Raw genomic sequence first — 22,116 nt, 5'->3', positions numbered from 1 at the left:
ACAAACTTGTAACTATTTTGTTTCTTTGAATTTTTGCCAGATTTTAAATGCACTTGTGCTAAGACTTTATTAAGATGTCTTCAAGCAAATGTAATCTTTCAGAATCCCTCAGTTCAGCATGAGAGGAGAAATCCCATGCAAATAATGGATTGTTAGAATTAAGTGGCCGAAGCAGACTGTTTGGAATTGTTAGTGCATAGAGAATTCAGTTCTATGTCAAACTACTGCCTTAAATTCATGTTAGCAGTTCAAACCTCCTTGCAGTGCTAACTGCTCACTTTTAGAAATCACAAGCATTTCTTCCACAGGTCAGAAACGTCCCTGTGATTATCTGGCTAGACACATGAGTAAGAATTTGTGAGCTCCTTTTGGCTCAGGATACCAGGCACTGTCATAAACAATAAAGTTGCCTGTCTGAGCCCTACCAGCTCTTGCTTAAACTCTTCTGACTCGTCAAACAGCAGAACCTTTTAAATCATTCACAAGCAGGCAGTGTAATAAGGTTGTTACTTCAGTTATGAAAGCACCTGGGTGACAGGGACAGTATATTTTGTTGGGTTTTTTCCTCTCAACCCTTTACAGTATCTTCGGTTATCTGGATCCTGATTTTAACAAAGCACTAATTGTTTGTACTGAAAGGCCTTATGGATATTGGAAAATTCAAACATTGCAGGCAGAGGTGAGCTAATAAGTAAAGTTCTGAACAGGTAAAGTACAGCTTAAACAGGACCAAATTTTAACCTTTGTTCCATTACTCCTGAACAAGATCAAAGGCTGTTTGTATTGTGGAATAAAATTCTTATATGCTATGTTGCACTAGAGGTAAACAATTGAAATATTAAAATAGTTTGGTATAGGGGAAGGACATTTTATCAGAATCAGCTGGAAAAAACAGTATATCAAATCAGAGAGAAAATTAATTTCTCATAGCATTAGAATAGCAAAGCTCTGTTGCATGTGATTTTTGTCCTGTATGAACACAGCATGTCTATATTCTTTCCAAGGGTCTTGCTATTCCTTTTTATTTTGTTAGTATTGTACAAATCAGACACAATCTTGACTTGTATCTTTAAAATAACCTTGCTCTTTGGAGAAGCATTTCCTTAAATACCTTGCATCATACATATAACCTGTAGAGAGAATGGAATATATAGCACTTATTCAATGTATAATTTGTGTGCATTTTTAGAAGAGGAAAGACATTTAATAACAGAGTTCTGGCATATTTTTGGAGACCATCATTGCACAGTTGCTTGCATACAGGATTAACCCTTAAGAATAAATGAGAGAAGTAGAAATTTGCAGTAATCTCTGTGGGGAAGAAGGAATTCTGTTTTTTGCATATCTTTTATGCTGTCTCATGTAGTTTCTTATAGGATTTGCTTGAGGTCTGAGTTCTCATATGTAAATGGGTTTGTCTTGTCTCCAGTGCTTTGTGTGGTTACACAATAGGACTTTTTTTCACTTATCACTGGCCAGTCATTCAAAAAGTCCTTTCTGTTTCTGTTGCAAATGCAGGACTGTTTGAGGCTTTCAATGTTCCTTCTTCTTATAGAGAATAATACTCTTTTCTGTGCTTCTGAATGCAGGTGTGTATGGGCAGAATACATCAATCGGTGTTAGAGAAGCCAAGCATATCTCGTTATTACCACAGACATTTATTAGTATAAGCATCTGCTAAAAAGTGTGCCCACTAATGAAAATTTACACTACAATTTCTTTTGCAAATTAGCAGGGAGTTTGTACTGATGCATTTATTCTAAAGGAACAGAGATCTCAATGCACCATGCCCATTCTCTCATTCTCTGAATTACTTTAATTTGTAGGCACTGATTGTATTTTTGTTTCAGCTTAATGGTGTTACCCAGTGCCACGTCCTTACAGAAAGTCTGTAGTAGATCTGAAGAGATGCAGGCTGCCTTATTCATTTAAAATTAAATCTTTAATGCTTTTTGGTCTTGCAGCCAAGGAATTTAATGGATTTTCGTGTCAGTGGTTTAGCAAGGCTAAACAGGGGGTAGTGGAATAGGAAGCATGCAACCTGGAGAATAAAATTTAAGGAGAGAATATTTCTAAAAGACCAAGGCACCATCTTCACAATAGATTCCTCAAGTAAAAGCTTATATTTTCACAAAATCATATTGCTTGAATAAATGGTCATAGCTGAAAAATAACTGGGCACCAAACTGCCACTACATGCATTAGGAGCTGATAGGTCTCACAGTGTAGGAAAGGCAGCTTAGGTTTGGTCTCAGAGAGCCAGAATCTCTGCCTGCCAGGGAGAACATCTGTCAGGAGTGCCCATCCATCCCAGCAGCTGGCGGAAGGACCAGACGACCTCTGAGATCACTTCTAGCCCTGTCTGATTCTGTGAAAACAAAACTGTTCCCAAGGGGGTGGCAGAGACAGCTGCCTGCTCAGGACAAAGAGCTGAGCCTTCAGGAGCAGCTGCTGCAAGGAGTTTAGAGGAGATAGCACTTTCCAATATAATGGCATGAAATGACAGATGGCACCTTCCACTTTGCCATTATAGTGAGGAAGGATCTGTGCAAGAGGGCTTCCTGTTTTGCCATCCTCATTAGATCGTGTTGGAGAGGATTAAAAACACGCCTCTGGACTTTCAGTAAGCGTGCTTGTGCAGTTGAATTAGATTAGAATCACCATGCTGGCATTTTGTTACATAAAAGCAGCTGAGTAACAATGAGAGAAGGGAGACCTGATCTCTACAAGCTTCTGATACTGTTTTATCAGGGACGTGACTTTTTTTTTTTAACTGATACAATCTGTTCTGTTGCACAATACTCAAACTATTGTGGGAGGAAGGTGCCTTTCTTGCTGGTGGCCTTTTCTTTCAGTGTAGGACCTTTAAACAAACAGAAGCTGCACCATTTCATACATAGATAAGGCAGAAAATGCACAGGCTGTAGGAACACAGATTGACCTTCCCTCTCCTTCCATCTACACACACACACACATCATTTACATAAATTACACAATTCAGTTGAGCAGAAAACTATTTTAGGAAAAAAATCACTTAAAGAAGTGCAAAATACATTTGAAAAGATGAGTTTTAGTACAAACTAAGTCTTGTCATGTGGTTGTGTAAAGAAATATCTGCCATTGTGTTCGTCCACAGCAAAGTTAATTTGCTTCTCTAAAGAAAAGGGTTCAAATAACATCCACCATTCCTGAAAAAATTCTTCATGAATCATCTGTGTTTTATTTTCATTTTGCTCTCTCCCAGGACAAAAATGAGTAAGAGATGGATTGTGCCTTCCTTGCTGTGCAACCCATCTGCCATTTTCACACTACTAAGTAGGATAAATGTCCTTAGGTGGAAACAGATTCCTGCTTTGGACAAATTTATAAGATGTATGCTCAATGTGACACATTCACTTTTGGTCCCTATCTTGCAAAATCCAAAATATTTTTTCTGGTGCTGGTATGTGGCATTATTATGCAGTGGATGTTCTCAATGGGAAATATTTTCTTCCTAGTTATTACTACACTTCTGTTGGCTTTTGATTTTCAGTGATCAAAAGAATGCTGCAGCCCTACTGAGAGAAAGAGAGACTATCCCTGCTGCAGCCAAGACATGATATATATGTGGCTTTGATGGTTAGAACCAAAGCTTTGTTCTGGAAGTGAAGTGAGAGACCAAAGAAAGGATCAAAGTTAAGGAGTGATGCATGAATGACAGCATCAGATGGGCTGCAGCTTGCCTGGTAGGGAATCACTATAAAGGTAACACCCACAGATGCTTACAGAGTGAATAAGCAGTTCTGAGGAAGGAGTGCAAGGTGAGTAGAAGTGCTTCTATGTTGCTGAGATTTTGTTTTCTTGTTTAAATCTGAGTGATGTTTCTGTATTTGTTTACTGAAAAGATACCAATGGTTTGTAGTATTTCTTTTAAGAAATATTTTTCTGCAAAATGTACCAGTGATTTCTAACTGAAAGTCTCAAACTGTCAAATAAAGTATTTTTTCTTATTTTTCTTTTAGATATTTTTTTCTTTTAGATAGCTGAAAGTAAGATCAGCTAACGTGCCAGTTCCCTTTGCTCCAAGGTTTTAAATTAACTTCAGATTTATTCTGGCACACAACAGCTGCAATAACTTCAAAATCATAATAAGGGATTAGTGATTTGCTGTATATACCCCTAAAAGTCTTCAGATGTGTACATTCCAGAACTGCATGCCAGTGAGGGTCAGAATTAAAGCTCCCCTTAGTGTAACAAAGACTTTAAACATGTCACCTTTAATATTCACATTTTCTGGCTCCTGGCATGTCTGTTTCCTATCTGACATTCACGGTGTTGACTGACTCCTAACAACCTGCACCTGAAAGGACTTAATGCTTTTCATCTTTCTAAGCAGACATGAACAAATTAATCCTCCCCCAAATCCTGTGATGGTGGAGATACAATCACTTTATGGAGCCACATATATTACTTGCTCAAGGTCACGGCACTGGTCGGTCTTAAAGCCAGGATTAGAATTCAGGTCTTAATTCAGGTCCCCAGTCCTGTGCTCAGAGAGCCATGGCATGAACTTCTGTGCAGAAAAACAGTTCTTTTGTCTAAAAATTGTCCTTAGAATTACAGTTAGAGATTGTAAGAAATCAAGGGGATCATTTGGATTTATTTCAGCAGCAGCCAACACATGTGACAACTCTGAAGTTCACACTCTTATGCTTCTATGTAAAGGAATTTAAATCACATTTTTACCCAGGGGAAAAAACCAACCCCAAACAATATATATTATTCTAATGAAAAGCAATTAAAATGTCATTAGCAGTATTCCACAGTTGCTTTGCAGACCTGTCATTTGTCTACACAGAGCTCAAAAAAACTTTACAAATTTAGGACAGCAGATCATGTTTAGGAAAAAGACTTTATGAAGCTCCTTATGTTCCCATCTTCCTTCTTGCCACCTCAGTAAGACAATAAGCATTACTGGAAAGACTAAGAAGGTCAGAACAGCTAAGAGGCAGGTGAGAAAACGGGAATCTTGTTATATACAGCTTCCTGCAAATTTTAACTGCAGAAACCTGAGTTTCAAATTAATTCATAAACAAAAATCCTATTGATTTTTAGCAGCAGAGGAATGCATTCATTCTCTCTCTTGCCATATAAATTTTTGAAGAGTCAACAAGAATTTTGAGTCAACAAGACTCAGAATAATCCCAGTTTGTGGGACTACGTAGGTTTTTAGATGTTGTCCTGCAATAATTTGCATTTTATAGCTTTTGTGGTTGTATCTTGAATGGACCTTGATACCAAGTCACCAAAACAACTATTTTGTGACCGGTTTTTCATCACCAATTTCATTCTCACATTTCTCTAAACTGAAGATGGGTGTTCATTTTTAAAAGCTTGGATTTGTGATTTTAAAAAACAAAAATTAATCAAAGACCACCTAAGTGTCTGTGTAGTCCTTCCAGTTTTGAAATCAACAGAGGTTTCCTTATCAACTCCAGATGGCACTGCAGTGCTTAGCACTATCCTGCTGGGAAGGGCTCAAGGAATGCAAAAGCAGGCAAGCCCCTGAGAAACAAGGGCCTGCTTGTTTTATGAGAAATCAGCTAATAGTTTTCCAGTACAGATGTCCTACTTTATTTTCAGTTTGGTGGAGACTGGGGTAACAAATGGCAGCTTATATGCCTCTGAGATAGGGCTTGTGTGCAAGAAAGGGCTCCCTTGTCTGTATGTGCAGGAGGTCACAAGGGTAGTAGCCCTTGCACCAGTGAAGCCTCATGTAGCACACACTAATGCAGAATGAAGGGAGAAGCTCTGCTGTTGCACAGCTCTTCCTATTCAGTGACTAATTCTATCGCTGTGCAATTGGTAATTCTGCCTTATAAAAGTGTATTTTCAAGGCTATAGTGCAAACCATTGAAGTAATGAGGTTACTGGTATTTTTTCTAGGGAAAACTCATAGACTTTACTGCTTGAAGACATCTTTTGCTATGTCTTGTGTTGTCAGACTATTGCAAAAACGTCTGCAGTAAATTCTACTCTTCTTTCATGTTTATAATTTGTAAACTTGGGAGTAGAATGTTTTTATATTTGCATAATGATACACTCATAAGTATCTATAATTTGTATTTTCTTACATATTTTTCTTGAGATGCTATCTCCTTAGTTTTTATTGCCATCTTAATTTTGTAGAAGTCTGCCAGATTCCTACCTTCTCTCTTAACCCTCCTTAACTTTTAGTGTAATTCTCCAGTTCTGCAAACACTAATTTCTAAATACTTGCTACATGGCCTCTGGACTCACAGAAGTGTTCAGCACCCACTGCACAATCACTGAGCCACTGCTCAATCCAAGTCTCAATAACACCCCTGGTTCTTCTGTACATTTCATGCAATGTTCTGAATTTGCTCCACAGGCCACAATACCCCTTCTGATTCCAAGCAAAACTTAAGGAGTTTCTACAGGCTCACTTCCAGGCTGCTGTATTTTTAACTCAAATCCTCTCCTCTAAGCTAATGAAACAAATAATGATACATAGAAAGGGTATTTGCCATCCATCTTCCAGCATAGGAAACTGTTTCATTACAAAAAGTTAATGGGAAAAATATGAGTTCAAAAGACAAAAAGAAGTAAAAGCAAGAGAGATGTGATAGCTTTAAACAGGCAGAACCTTAAAATAATCTTGGTTCTCTCTAAATCTTCTCTCTTAAGCTCCCCCTAGATTTATGAAATATTAGTGTATTTGTCATTTTACTGTTGGTAAATGAGTAGCTTTAACACCAAACAATGCTGAATGCCCTACATTACTAATGATGCCTCTGAAGACTGAGAACTGAGAACCTGTACCACACCTGCTTTTGTTCCACAGCTCTGTTGTTTTTAATAGTCTTCTCTTGCTTCAAAGTTGTGTAAGGGCAGTGGTGGCTCCTGGCAGCATTACAGAGTGCAAAACTGATACGTTGTCAGTGTAGGTGACACAATAGGTACACTGCTGCTTTCACAATGTATTCCTGTCCATTCTAGGTGTTCTGAGAAAAAACTCAGAAAATACCTGAAATCAGTTTTTAAAAATTCAAAATAAAGTTTAATTTAAGAAGACTATCCTCAAATAAAATTTACATACATTGTATTTACAATTTTGCTGCTGACAACATCATGTTCACATATAATAACCTGCATTAGTTACACTTAAATAGGCTCCACTCAGCTTCTAGACTGAAATCAGTGCCAGACCAAATACCTGAAAAAAACCAAAATCCTCTTTTGTTGGGGGTATAGATAACCATGACACATATGATGAATATAAAAAAATAAAATCTATAACCTAAGAGGAATAAACCAAAACACTGTTGTTACATTGTTAGAAAATCAAAATTGGCATTAGAAGTCATGCACGTTTTTCTGAAGAGACAATCCAGAGTTGTGGTGGATTGACCCAGTCTGGATGTCAGGTGCTCACCAAAGCTTCTCTGTCATTCTCCAGCTAGGCACTGAAGAGAAAATAAAAGGAAAGGTTCATGGGTCGAGATAAGGATGGGGAGAGTTTAGTCACCAGTTACTGTCATGGACAAAACAGACTCAACTTGGGGAAATTAATTCATTACCAATCAAATCAAGAGTCTCACATACTTAAAAATGTTGCAATTTGGGGGTTTTTTTGCTTTCTTTGACATGCTCAAGAAGTTGCAAAGTGTAACACAAATTACAGAAGTGGTTAGCCTTTGATTTAATAAAAGAGAATCAGCAACCATTTGCTTTTCTGATCAACTAACTTGCACAGCATGGGTAGTTCCATCAGACAAACAGGTTTGATGTCTTCTGTGGTCGTAATCTAGACTCACTCTAAATGTGTTGGGAATTAACTTGAAGATGTTGCAAAATGTTTTTTCATTCATTGTGGAAAACACAGACATGAGACAGCATCTGAGGAAAACAAAGAATGGAAGTAATCCCTATGGACAGTACAGCCTTCCAGAACTCAAGCAGGAGAGTTAAATATTGGATGGAATGAATGGAAACTGGCCTGCACAAAAGTGGGTTTGTGTCCTTTTTACTGTCTTGTGGAAATGGATCCTGTCAGTTCCTTTGTGGGCTACTTAGCTCTCCTTTTGCCTGCTGAGGACAAAGGTGTAGAACTTCTGTCAATGCTTCTTCATTAATTTAGGACTAACCATGTTGTTTGTTTATTTTTAAAGTACTACTCTGTTGCTGAATGGCCTCATGTCTCAATTTTTGCTTCCACTAAATGTACAGCCAGATGAGGACTGGGTGTGGGGATGTGACTTAAATACAGAAGTGCTATCCCCAACAGCCCTGCATGTTGGGGATTAGTCCTTTCACTCTTCCGCTTTCAGAACAAAGCAGCATTTATTAGATCACGTAAAATTTTAAGGCAGTTTAAACCTATCATTCCTAGAGATTACTCTAGAACTAGATGTTTTATTATTTTGGATCGTTACACAAACATTCCAGTAACATGCAGCTTGGTTTTCCCATTGTAGTTTCACTCTGGAACACTGGCCTTTTCTCTAATAAACTATTTGCAAATGTTCACTTTTCTCTTTGAAAATCCGGTTTTGCGGAAATATAAATTTTGGCTTTTACATTTTTCCACTGACTCCCTTCCTCTTAAGGGAACAATTCATCCTCCTCTCTCTGCCAAAATGCACTGATTGGTAGCAGGGCTAGGTTTTTTTAGTGTACCTTTGTTCTTACAGCCACAGCTATGCAGCCAGATTTATAGAACTGTTAGGATAGTGAGACATTCATATTTTTATTGCAAGAATAAACAACCTAAGGCTGAAGTTTTATGTCTCAGCACAGTAAATAGCCAAACTTCTACCACTTTTTTGTTATCTATCACCTTCTTTATCCCAGTGAAAACAGTGTTATTGGAGCCTGCTGGCAGAGATCATTCTTAGAAAATTATCATCATCTTGTTGGTATTTCTTCACTGGGCTGACATTTCAAACATCCCATCCCATTTTCTGGAACAAGCAGACCACGCCATTTTCCAAAATTAATCCAAAGAAGATGGCAAACCAAGGGAGTACTCGGTTCAAGTTCAAAGTAACTGCAAAACAAAACAGAACAAACTTATCATGTACCATTTAACAATATCATGGAAATCATGTGAGAATTCATATTAATTTGTGTGTATAAGAAATAACACAAATTTGTTAAGTCTGCATTCCGAAGATATGAATAAAATGAATATGAAATTTTCATTTTTCAGAAACTCAAAATAATTCTATTTTATGTTTCAATGATCCATGAATTGTCTCAAATTGCACCAGATGGATCTGGTGGATATAATACTGTATATACAAAGAGATGATGGTGAGATAAGAGGCACTTTTTTCTTTTTTTTTTTTTTGTTTCAATCACTTTCTATTAAAGTTTTAAAAACACAGTTTTAAACTAGAGCTATTTCAGTCACATATCTGATATGGATTAAAAAGATAACAGTGATAATGACTGTAACATTAGCAGTCTCTCACACATATTCCATACACATAATGCAGTAATAAAAAATGTAAAAATGTACCTCTAATTGCCTGTGAGTTTGATATCAAGACAAACACTTTTATAAATGCAAGGCACAAAGGCGTGTAGTCGTGCTCCCAAATAACAGCTGGAATTAGCAGCAGCTTTCCATAGGTGGACAACAGCAGTGCTTTGAGAAGTAAAATGAAGTCAGACTTTCTTTTCAGCATCTCAGGTGTCATCCACCACAAGGTAATAAAAATGCCAATGAAAAAGGAAGTTTGTTCTAAAAGGAAATAAGAGCATGTGAAAGAGAGAACAAAATGCCAAAAATCAAGTCCAGTTATGAATGAATTTCAGTAAAATGACACATCCCAAAGGCAACTGACTCACTTTTTAAAAGCCATAGGCAAATACAAACGTTCTCTATCTCCTGTGTTCATTTTAATAGTCAAATATTTCTTAAACCAATTCAATACCACGACATTCAGAATAATTCTATCACAGGATTATATCTGTGGGATTATCATATTTGTAATTTCTGATTCCATATAGCACAGGAAGCTAAGCACAAGAACCTCTTCACTCTTACTTTTCAGTAAAAAAAAGTCTGTTAGGCTGTAAAACAAAATCAATCCTTGTCATCTTTGCAAAAGGCCACCAGCAATGAACCCTTTTCATCCAGCATGAGAAAGAACACCAAGGTGAAAATACCATAGAGCTACCAGACTTTTTTTGACACCACTCCTGTGATATGCTGGCAATAATGCTTTTTCTTTTCTGAGGCCTATTTTCACATCTTCTGAAAGTCTTCTTACCTTTACTGTTTCCCACACTCCCACAATAATTGTAATAGATGAGTCACTACTGAAAAATCAGTTCAATATTTTTACTGACAAATTATAAAAACCTACTTTGAAATATTTTAACTAGCATAGAACAAAACCACCTTACTAAGTAATGAACCTTGAAAATAAGGTTGATCTCTATGCTGATCTTCACACTATGTCAATCAGGCAAAGATTTCTGAATATTGCCACTTTTCAGTCTATTCATATCAAATGCTGATCTATCAGTCTGAACTGTAATCAGGATCAAAACAGGCATTTGCATTAAATGCAGGCAAATTGGAGAGTATGTGTGTAATTGTGTAACCTTACTGGGTTGGACAACACATCCACTCTGTATCAATTTTTGCAGTATGGGCTTGAGCTCCTCAGTGTTTAAAGAGTATATAATATATATCACCAATCTTACCTAAAGAAGCTATGCCAAACATTCTATAAAAATCCCATTCTTTGGCATATCTGATTAAGTCATCAGGATCTGTATTTTGGCTTGAATCCTGTAGTTGCAACCACCTGATATAAGCTTCACAGAGCAAACAAAATATGCAGAGCTTCCCATGAATCTGGTAAACGAAAGAGTAATAAAAGGAGTAGTATTAAATCAGCATAAATTAAAGCATTAGTATGAAATAAGTATTTAAAATAGATTTCAACACCTCTACACAAACTCTGTAGGCATATTATTTTTCTTCAGAATATAAGCAAAATTACTTTTGTTGAGCCACTAGTTTAACACATCTGTTAACGTGATAGTCAAATTACAACATGTACAAAACTGCATGAACAGTTCTGCACAGAAGAAGGTATGTAACTGTGGTTTCTAAGGCCTGATCCATACTATCTTAAAATTGGGAAGGCTGTTCAGCTAGGAAGGAAAAATTAAAATTGTGCCATAGCTAGTAGAATTATACTATCTAAAATTTCAGTTTAAAGGCATCTACTCCATTCAGCAAACTGGTTTATGTACCCTTGTGTCTCTTTTTCCCTGGGATAATCTCCATTAGAAGAAACTTGTAGTATAGTTATACCAAAATATTCCTTAATTCATATAAGGGTGAGGCACCAAAAATAAAGGTAGCAATAAGCCAAACAAAACTATTTAAAATATCTTCTGAAGTGACTGCAAAAATTATGTTGTGAGGCCCACAGTTAGCATGTTTCCACATTATACAGTCTATAAGCCAGTGCATATATGAGGTGATTTCTGGTTTTATACAGATTTAAACAAGCCATAACAATTTCTGTGCATGGATTCTACTTTTTCCATTGGGGGCAAATTATGCCAACTGCACATACATGCACAGGCTTTGCCAGTTTAAAATTCAACTCAATTTATTTGAATAAATGAATTTTTCACAGATAGTCCTTCCAGAAGCCTCGCAGAAAACATCATTACCAGTCTCCAGAAGCACCAAATTAATTAAAAATATTTAGATAGATTTATGCTTGAAGGATGAGGTAGGTGTATTTATCTACACTGCTTAAACTGGACTGGCTAAGAGGTACCAACATGAACACAGCACATACTTATGCTTAGAGATTTTGTCTAGATTAGCTTCCCTCTCCTGGGAAATCAGTCCTTACAGTAAAAATATGCAATACTAAAAAGCTACACCTCTACACTCCAGCCTGGCCAGCCCAACTATGTAATTCTGCATCAACCACAATTCAAGTGAAAATCACCATCTTTTACTCTGGCTTTGAGGGCATGGTTAATTACACAGGGAGAAACTTGTGAGAAATTAGTAAAGTAGGTTCAACTGGCATAGTATTGTTAATTTGGTATGTTATACTCCTGTTGCTCATTTAAAAAATAATTGTTTCCAACAGACATTTAATTTGGAAATTAATTTAGAATTAGATTTTTCTCTTACGGTGGATGGAATTTAGCACATCATCCTTTTAGCATCAATTAATGTGATAGGCAGGTTAGAGTAGATGCTGGTACTGCAGCATCACTTCTGTGAAAACAGAAGCTGTCTTAGGAACAACGGGAGTTTGAGATTCCATGTGCTCTATTCACTATATAACTGGTTCAGCTTGCTGAAATCTGTGGAAGGACAGGAGACGGACAGTCTTTAAAGTTTTACAACTATTACAATCAACTTACCAAGCCTAAATATATTTTTAACACAAAAGGTCACAAGGTAGGGATACAGCAACTTACATTTATCTTTGTATTGAAAAGAATGTGCCTGTATGCTTGTGCTTTGCATAAAACAGCATTAATCAAGATGATAACAGGATCATACTCAATGTATTTATCCACAGGTTTCTGGCAGGATTTCTGAAAATCACAAAATAAGAATTAGGGGGAAAAAAAAGAAAGAAGAGTTTATAATTTTTTTCTCTCATCTTAGTACAACTGGATAAATACAAACTAGCTATTTTTGTCATTTTCATTTTCAACACAGTTTTAATCTATCCAGAAAAATTACTTCTCCTCCCTTGACACTACAGTTGACACACAGACTTCCCTTATAAAATAGAAAGATTTATTATTGATTTTACAGGCTTCGGATTAAGATTGATAATGAACTATGCAGGAATGGACTTAGTTATCATTTTGTGCTCCAGACATGCAAAAAACCAAACTACTTTCCCAAGACTCAAGAAATGCACCAGTATCATGCCAAAGGTAAACTGATCATGGCTCATCTACTGGGTATTTTATTTGTGTTATTTTGGATATTTTTAAGAAAGAAAATTAATTTCTTCTATCACTTTCTTATTTTCAGAGATGCTTTATCCTCCTATCCTACCTTTTTCTTTCTATCCAGGAGACAGTAAATGTTTTTTGGTGTTGCATTGTTCTTCCATACTATTAAATTGTCTGGATGTTTCAACCAGTTTTCCATCACTGAGTAAACACCAATACATTCAGAATACTGAGAATGTAGTTTCCACACAGATCTACAGCCAAAGAGTCAGTTGCCGCTAAGCAGTAGTAGGACACTAGACCATCACTTCTCCAACACATCTGCTGGTTCCTGCTGTGTCTGTTAGAGAGATTATTTCACCCAGACCACTGGAGAAATGTCATCAATCCCTTCCAGCTTTATTGACTCACCTGCCTGGCTAATCACTCCTTGATTTGAGTTAGGGCTAATAAAAGGCTGTTATATTGTGAGCAGGAGGGTTAAATAATCTTACAAAAGGCTCATCTAGCAGACCTGAGGGGGAACTAACTTCTAGCAGAGAGCTGAGGAGCAGCCACCACTTCAGCTCAAACAAATGCACTTGCAGAAGGGTGCTCTCCTGCAAGGCAGCTTTCTCCTACTGCTAATCCTCCAGGCTAGCTACTTGTTTTCTCCAAGTCATCTCCAGCTAATCTTGGTCCCCTGAGTCTTCACCTTAGCTGCCAGGCTGAGAACACAACAGTCACAGAAACTGTCTCTATTTCCATTTTAATGAGTGCATGGTGGTGCACCGCCAGAAGAAAAATGTTGGCACACCACTTTCTGAAATGCTGGAACAGTCAAAAATGCTGCATCAGACAACACACACCTACAGACAAACTCCCAGGAAAGAACATAAAGTTTTTTCAATTTTATAGAGATCTGGTTTTCTGTCATATAAAGACCACGTAAGTACCACACTGCTGCTCACTCACCCTGCAATAGGATGAGGAGGAGACTCAGAAGAAAGTAAAACTCATGGGTGGTGAAAAGAATAGTTTCATAATTGAAATAAAGTAAAATATAATAATATTAATGAAATGGAAGATAGTAAGAGAGAGAAGAAAGAGAAAGAAGTGCTGCACAGCGCAATTTCTCACCGCCCACTGACCAATGCCCATTCCATCTCTGACCAGTGATCGGCCTCCCCTCACCAGCTGTCCCCAGTTCATTTACTGGGCGTGACACTCCATGGGCTATGGAATATCCCTTAGGCCAGTTTGGGTCAGCTGTCCTGGCTGTGCTTCCTCTCAGCTCCTTGTGCACCTGCTGGCTGGCTGAGCATGGGAAACTGAAAAGTCCTTGGCTTGGGACAAGCACTTACAGCAACAACCAAAATATCCGTGTCTTATCAACATTATTCTCATTCTGAATCCAAAACAGAGCAGTCTACCAGCTACTAGGCATAAAATTAAACCAGGCAAAACCAGAACAGTGTCCAAAGTTAACACTGCCTTGCTATTTAACAGAATTATTTTTGGAGAATCTGAGAATGCAGAATTTCATACGCAAATTGACTCAGAAGTCCAACATCAAAGTAAAAAAAAAAAATACAGTTTATGCAAATAAATGCATAGACTGAATAGAGCATCTAGGGAATGCTGCAACCTCTAATCAGTGTTTCTTGGTCCAGCTTAAGGAAAAACTTAACTCATTTCAATAAGACAATACTGTGTATTACAGTACACAAGTTAGAGGTAATGAATTAAAAAACTTGCTCAGTTAACCAAGAGTGTGGTAAGTCTAAAAATAAAGAGAATGAGATGGAAAAAGGACATAATTAACACAAGACCACAGTTATAAGATTTAATAGAGGGAAAAATAAATTGCTACTTTAATTAGAGGCAGCGTCTTGCTTCATTTCTTTCTGCTGGGAAATCATGAGCAGGTATTCTTATAGGTGGTAATTTGCATATGCCAAATCTCTGGGTTGATGTAGCATCAGACAAGTGCAATTTTTTTTAATAGATTTATTCACACAAGCACTGGACAAGTCCATACAAAATAAGATTATTCAACATAATGGGTGTCACAAAGGTTAGATGAAGGGTATTCTACATACACCCAGTTTCATTATGCTTTCAAATCCTCCTGCAACAGAACATTTTTTACCAGGGCCAAAAATCTTTCTGAGTAAAGAATGTTATTTTCAATCAGAGGATCCCAATCAAACCATGATCCGAAAATTTGTTGTTAAGAGGTATTGAAAAATTTTCACTGACAGCTGACATGGATTTTAGACAATGAAAATTTATCAGACCAACCATCCAGGCAAAACCAACAATACAGAAATTTACTGCAGACATATATAGGGGCTGCTATAAATGAGTACACAAATAGCAGTATCTTCTGCCCCACAGGTTCTGGCAGGCAAATACCAAACCTTCTCTGCAACTGTGAAAATTACGCTGAATTTAGTATTTCTGTCTTCTAGACTTAGATGAGAGCCCTATTCTTAAAATATGTTATATTCCTAATATACTTTATTTCTATCTGAGTCTCTGCTGCAAGAAGGAAAAGTCCTCTGTGCTTACCCAGCCAGTGACCTAGCCAGCATGAGTTCATCCAGGGATTTGTGAGACCTATAAACCACCTTTGCTGCAAAAGATTTGTGTGTGTACTGCTACAGACTAATTGGATAATGGCTGCTATACCATTACTATACTACAGAACTAATATGCCCTCTGGAAAGATGTTTTTCCATATGTGGCTTTTTCATTATTTTTTCCAGCTATACAACCAAAACATCTGACACTTAAATGCCTAGGAAGGAAACCTGTGACTAAAGCCTGACTTCAGCAAAATCAGTGCTAGCAAGGATTGATGCAGTTTAAATACACATATGTTTCACTAGATAGTTTCAGCTAGTTAAAGGGATGTAACTTTGTGGACGCTGATAATCACTTTGAGAGATTGGTATGAGCAGCTCAGCTATGGAGAACTGCTTGCACACTTACTTTTAAGATTTTAATCAGGCAGTTTAGCGTGAACTACAATCCTGGTGCTCACATCGCGTTCCCCACTGCTGTTCTGCACAGCTGTAGCCAGTGGCCTGGGGAGCATGAGTGAAGGTGGCACGGTCTTTAACATACCTGAACTTTTTCATCTTTTTTGGACTTCCTCAAAGAAGTGCCTCAGTTACCACAAAAGCAGTGAAAAAAGGTAATTGGATTTCTCTATGCTTTTAGCCATTTTTAACTTCTGTCTTAAATATGTAATTGGTATCAGAAAGAAGTAACTGGTATTTTTTCTTGAAAAAATAGACACCGCTTTGATTAAAAGCTACCTTCAGATTATGTTAAGAAGAAAAAAGTCAAGCTTCACACCATAAATTCTATTTACACATCTTCTTCCAATCTGGCAAATTTAAGGAATATTACGAGTGTTTAATACTGACATACAAAAGTCCAGCAGATACTGTGCTCCCCTAAAAAATTATGTTAAAAGTATATCTAGTATATGCAAGAGTATATTCTAGCAAATTTAAATGGGTATTACTTTAGGAACTGTTTGACTAATCAAATATTTAAGAAGATTTGACTATGCTTGTCTGTTGTTTAAAAAAAAAAAAATCTTTCCATTTCATAACTTAGAAGTTTGCTTAGTTATCTTAAAAAAACCCACACAAACCAATTAGCAAAGGCAAATTAAAGAAAAAAAAAATCTTCAAAAGGTAGTACAACCATCTTCATAGTATAGTATATGAGATTCTTTTTGATCAAAGCAATCCAAAACATTTAAGGAAAGTAACATACATTTTAAAGTCTCAGTTGTATTGAATATAACCAAAAAGAAATACTGATATGTTAATTCAAACCACATGTTTATCAGCCTTTTATAAAACACTACTCAAAAGACATAACTCTTACTTTGTTCATCAAAGATAATCAGCTTGCAAACAGTGCTCACAAATGAGTGCCCAATACAATACAACATAGAAATATTTGAGAAAACACCTTCTGTCTCTGAAGGATAAAGTTTCTAAAGTATATGAACATGACTTTTTGGACTCATCTCTCTAACAATAAAACATTACTTATTTTTAAATAAAAATATTTTGGGATGGGGTTTGTAGAAAGGAAAAGAATTCTTGAAGAGGAAGCCATAGGATATGACAGAAAGTAGAAATACACACTGAAGAACAAAGGTTCCTCCTGACCTAAAACTACCATGAAAACCTCATCAGGAATCAGGAGATTTGCAAATCTCTGTGCATTAGAAATATCAATGGAACAGTCGTATTATAGTATCCTTTTCTCCAGGGTTTGGAGTTTGGCAAAATTAAGCTACAATTTTTTGCTGGACTACATAGACAGCAAATTGTAACAACATTTACATAGCTTCCACATGCACACAGATCCATTTGCATAGGTTCATAGGCAAATTAAAGACTCTTGTGAGAGTGCCCTTAATCGCAATTGCACCCTTAAATAATAAAACACATTAGCTGTGATGCTTTCAGGGATTTTCTTTATTAGGGATGCAGCCAAGTGCCATAGTAGACTGAAAAACAAAACAGCCCACTTTCAGATGTATTCCATTTCTAAAAGCAAATTAAAAATATTGTTTTATAATTTTTTTTCCATGTATAATGCATTTTCCAGTAGTGAGCTGGTCTGTAAATAGAGTTAGGTAAAATTAGCATATGTTATTTTCCAGGATGATCTTTGTACTCTTGACAGATTCTTTACCATACCACATAAATGCTTTGCATTCAAAGCATTTGGTCTCTCTGCCTTGCTGCAATAAAAAAGCTCTTCAATTATTTTTTAATTGCAGAAAAGCTAAATGAAGTGTGCGCTGCTCAGGCAATTTGGCTTTCTTATTACAAAACACAAGGGGGATCCTGACTGTGCTCTGTATATTGCCATGAGTAATTTATTTTCCTTTGTTATGGTGTGGAACATTTTTAACATTTTATTTTTAAACATAACAACATATATGAAATTGAAAACCAAATTTTAAAAATGTTTCCATGCTTTTCCTTCTATTTCTGAATAAGTGAAGTTTGCTGATTTCTTTCTTTATTCATTGCACTCAGAGAGTTTATTTATTTCAGGTTAGCCAAATGTGTGTCCCACCCCACGCCCCAGCATTATTACTGTAGTAGCAGCATTATTTGAACAGTATTTTTTCTTTACTGTTCTTAATGGTTGGTTTGTAATATATTGTAATATATTCAGTGCAGATTTGCTGTATTATTTACAGCTCAATTAAATTTTAAGGGTCTCAATAATTACCAAAAACCTTCTGTAGAAGGAGCCACATAGGCATACTTCCACCATCGCTTCTCATTCAGAATAGGGAACACATCTGTACATTCACAGATTAGGACTAAACCCAGACCCATGAGATGCAAAGTGAGTGCCAAGCATCACCTCGTTGGAGGCAATCCTAACATGCCCACACCCTCCCCTGTCGCACCACAGTTATCACACAAAGAAAGCAGAAAGCATATTGAAGAGGTCTGTCTGCCCTCTGTAATGCTACTTCCACAGCAAAGTATATGCAGGATGAGAAAATGGTTCATCATCCACTACATGTGAATCTCCAGCAAGAAGGAATGTGCAATGCCAGAGGTCTGGGCTAGGCTTCAGCTGAAAATGGTCTTAATTAAACAAAACAGATCTTAAAAGAAGTTACAGAACTTGATGAAATTCATGGCAGTTAGCCACCTTGCAGAGTTATTAAGAAAAGACATGACCTTTCCAACCCAAGCGTACTGTGTGGACTTCTATGTTTTATAGAAGAAAGTTTCTTTAGTTCCTTCAATATCCACTGCAAATTTATTCCCAGAGTGGAAAATAACACTTGTGAGGTCTTTAATGCTTGCCCACAATAAAATTACAATATGGAGTTCAAAGAAACTTTTAATCATTTTAAGAGCAGTAACAAATGCTGTGGGAACTAAACTAAAGCAACATTAGGCTCAATTTCCAAAATTGTACTCTAATATTGTGGGCTGGAAACACATGTTCCTTAATGGAAGTTTTTAGTATTTGCCTCTGGAAAAAAATTCATTCTTCTCTTCAACAAATTAATAACAGAATACAAAATCATGGTATTTTGCTTAAGCATTCAAATTTAAATCTTCCACCTCAAAATCACACCCAGATCAGGTGAAACACATCCTAAAATAAATGCAGGGCTAGATAGAAGTTGCTGTTGGGAGAACTCAGTTTCTTCAACCTTGAGATAATGTTCCAAAAAGCGTTGAATGACAGGGGTGTCCTGAGAATGGCAAAGATCTTTTAGATGCAGATTTATTAATGTATCAAGGATAACTTTAAAATAGTATTGGGGAAAGTCTGTAGGTCAGTATGAAACAGTGATGATCTTGACAATGTTCTGCTTGCTCCCAATTTTCCAGGACCCTCTATTTTACTTATCATATGGAACAAATGTTAGGTTGTTGTCTGTTTTTTTTCCTTAAGGTGTCAGTATTTTCAGGTACTACTTGAAAATGGGAATGAAACACAATTTCTTTTTAACAAAATAAATTATCTAGATGATGCCCATTGGCCTCACTTTGACTATCAACATACAACCTTTCTATGAATTTTTCACTTCTCTCTTAATGCTACAGTGAAGTAGCAGTACTCAATGCTCTCACTCCATGAAGACAGATGAAAAATGTTCTCAGGCTGAATAATCACACCTTCTAATCTCACTTCAGACCTTTAATTTTTCTTAAATACCTTCAGCTTTTCTTAAGTTTTTAGAGGCCTACACTCTAAGTTTTATACATATCTGATATAAATGATGTTTCACACTGATAAATGGGATCTTCGTATATTTTTAAGTGAAAACTTCTAAGCAGTCATTATTTTCAAGTTTGATCATCAAGAAGATTCATAACATTGACACACTCCTATCACTACTCATGAAAGTCTGTGAAGGGTATCAAATGACATTCAGTACTTGACTATTTTTTCTTGTCAGCAGCACGATGATGAACAACTTTCCAGGTCTCTGGCCAGAACACAGCCTTGCCTGCAAGGAATAGAATGCCTGCAGAGAGCTGGTACAGAGACAAAGCTATCCTTGCAGATTAAAAAGAAAAAGTAAGCCAAGCATTGCTCTATTAGAAACCATGAGGCCTTGGTAGCTGGAGACAACAGTAGGGCTTTCCTGCCGTACACAGATAAACTCAAAGTCACATCAGTTCAACTGAAAGAATCTTTTGATCTTGACAATCTTTCAACATTCTTATCTCCACTTTATATACCATGAGCTAACATGTCTCCTGCTCTCAGCGCTGCCTGGGTAGCGAGAAATTTAGGGAAAGTTTAGAGATGATACAACATGCTCCACATAAGAGCAACTAGAACTGAAACTGAACCATGACAACCCACAACATAGCCAGAGGAAACAGACTGGTACGAGTCAGTAAGAGATGGTACAGACCTGGGGCTGCCTGGAGAAAGGTAAACAGAATTCCGAATTGCTAGGAATGTGTGATTCTTTGCTCTTTCTTTTACTCTTTTTATATGAGTTTAGCATTTTTGATGAATACAGTAACTGGGACTTAAGTCTTCAATTCTACACGGCATGCCACAGTTCCAACAGGCAAGGATCTTTGGTCCTCAAATGGTTAAATGCCAAGGGGAATGAGTGCCATCTACTGGCTCCCAGGCTGCCTTAAGAGCTGCTTATCATGACCAGATAAATAAGCAAGAGGAAGTTGTAGACTTCAGTGAAGTTTCCCCTCAGCCTCCTCTTCTCCAGACTGGATACGCCTCAGCTGCTCCTCATATGGCTTCCCCCCTACATCCTTCATCAGCTTTGTCGTCCTTCTTTAGATGCTCTCCAATAGCTTTACATCTTTCTTACACTGTTTTGCCCAAAACTGCCCAAAAGCCTTGAGGTGAGGCTGCCCCAGCTCAGAGCAGAGCGGGACAATTCCCTCCCTTGCTCAGCTGGCCATGCTGTGCCTGATGTCCCCCAGGACAGGGCTGCCCCTCCTGGCTGCCAGGGCACTGCTGGCTCAAGTTCAACTTGCCAGTGACCAGGACCCCCAGGTCCCTTTAAATAATCATGGCTCAGACCTTGACATTTAGGTCCAGTGACATGGGAGCTGTGTCCAACCACGGAGCCACGCTCAGATCTGCCCTTCAGCAAGAGCCAGGCCGAGCACACACAGCAGCAGACGCACTGCAGTGCCCTGTACAGAAGCATGCAGGCCAGTCAGGACAGCTCTACCACACGAGTGCACTCAAAGAACAGCAAGAAATGACATTGGAAAGCAGAGCACATGTAAGTCCTACAGAATCACAGAATGGGTCAGGCTGGAAGGGACCACAGGGGGTCATCTGGTCCCACCTCCCTGCTCAGGCAGGGTCATCCTAGAGCACCTGGCACAGGATTGTGTCCAGATGGTTCTTTAGCATCTCTAGTGAGGGAGACTCCATAACCTCTCAGTGGTTTCAGATTGTCTCAGGACAATCTCTCCCAGTGCTCAGTCACCCGCACAGTGAAGTTCTTCCTCACAACCAAGCAGAACTTCTGTGCATCAGTTTCTGTCCATTGTCTCGTCTTATTGCTTGGCACATCCGAGAAGAGCCTGGCTCCATCCTCATGACACCCTCCCTTTAGCTATTTATACACATTGATGAGTCCCCCTCTCAGTCGTCTCCTCTCCAGGCTGAACAGACCCAACTCTCTCAGCCTCTCCTCACAGGGATTCAGGGAAAGCGACCACGAGGCGCGGGCATGGCCCGAGCCCGGCAGCAGGGGGCGCTCCAAGGGGCGCGGGCTCCCGCGTGCCACCGGGCCCAGCACCACGCGCCGCGCGCCACCGCTGCCGCCTGCCAACGTCAGAGCTTCCCACGTGCATTACTGGCCTCCCCCACGCACTGCCCGCCGTCCCGACTCACGCAGATGGAGATACGGAGCACCCCGCGCTGGTAGTCCCGGTACAGCTCCGTCGCCTCCCCGTTGCACTCGATGCAGCGGTAGGCGCCGAGCGCCGCCATGGGACGCGGGAGCACGCTCAGCCCCTGCCAGCGCTTCCACACCGCCGCCTCGTTTCCGCGTTCAGGAGCGCAGCCGAACCAGACAGCGCCACGCTGCATCCCGGGAGCTGTGGTTTTCCTGCTGCTGCCGTGCGCCCAACTGCGCCGGTTGAG

At 38.3% G+C, this 22,116-nt stretch overlaps 1 protein-coding gene across 1 annotated transcript; it reads right to left on the bottom strand.

Moving 5' to 3' along the window:
- Positions 1–1,366: 1,366 nt before the first annotated feature.
- On the bottom strand, positions 1,367–22,097 carry ARV1 (ARV1 homolog, fatty acid homeostasis modulator). Its single transcript, XM_058834657.1, has 5 exons — positions 21,865–22,097; positions 12,478–12,597; positions 10,720–10,873; positions 9,524–9,748; positions 1,367–9,049 (listed from the first exon to the last, which is right to left on the bottom strand). Exons 1-5 carry the CDS (start codon positions 22,060–22,062, stop codon positions 8,943–8,945), a joined length of 804 nt encoding a protein of 267 aa, XP_058690640.1. The 5' UTR covers positions 22,063–22,097; the 3' UTR covers positions 1,367–8,942.
- Positions 22,098–22,116: the final 19 nt, after the last annotated feature.

The sequence above is a fragment of the Poecile atricapillus genome, chromosome 3, assembly GCF_030490865.1.
Source record: "Poecile atricapillus isolate bPoeAtr1 chromosome 3, bPoeAtr1.hap1, whole genome shotgun sequence".
Classification (NCBI taxonomy): Eukaryota; Metazoa; Chordata; class Aves; order Passeriformes; family Paridae; genus Poecile; species Poecile atricapillus.
The sequence above is the reverse complement of the archived record's forward strand: the minus strand, read 5'-3'. Positions and strand labels throughout refer to the sequence as shown.

Bases quoted from the DNA above. Each gene is read 5' to 3' on its own strand.
- ARV1 (XM_058834657.1), bottom strand. From the start codon at position 22,062: ATGCAGCGTGGCGCTGTCTGGTTCGGCTGCGCTCCTGAACGCGGAAAC. The intron at 12,598-21,864 runs GTGAGTCGGGAC...TGTGATTTTCAG, and splicing joins TGCTCCGTATCTCCATCTGC to AAATCCTGCCAGAAACCTGT. The intron at 9,749-10,719 runs GTAAGATTGGTG...ATTTCCTTTTAG, and splicing joins GTTTGGCATAGCTTCTTTAG to AACAAACTTCCTTTTTCATT.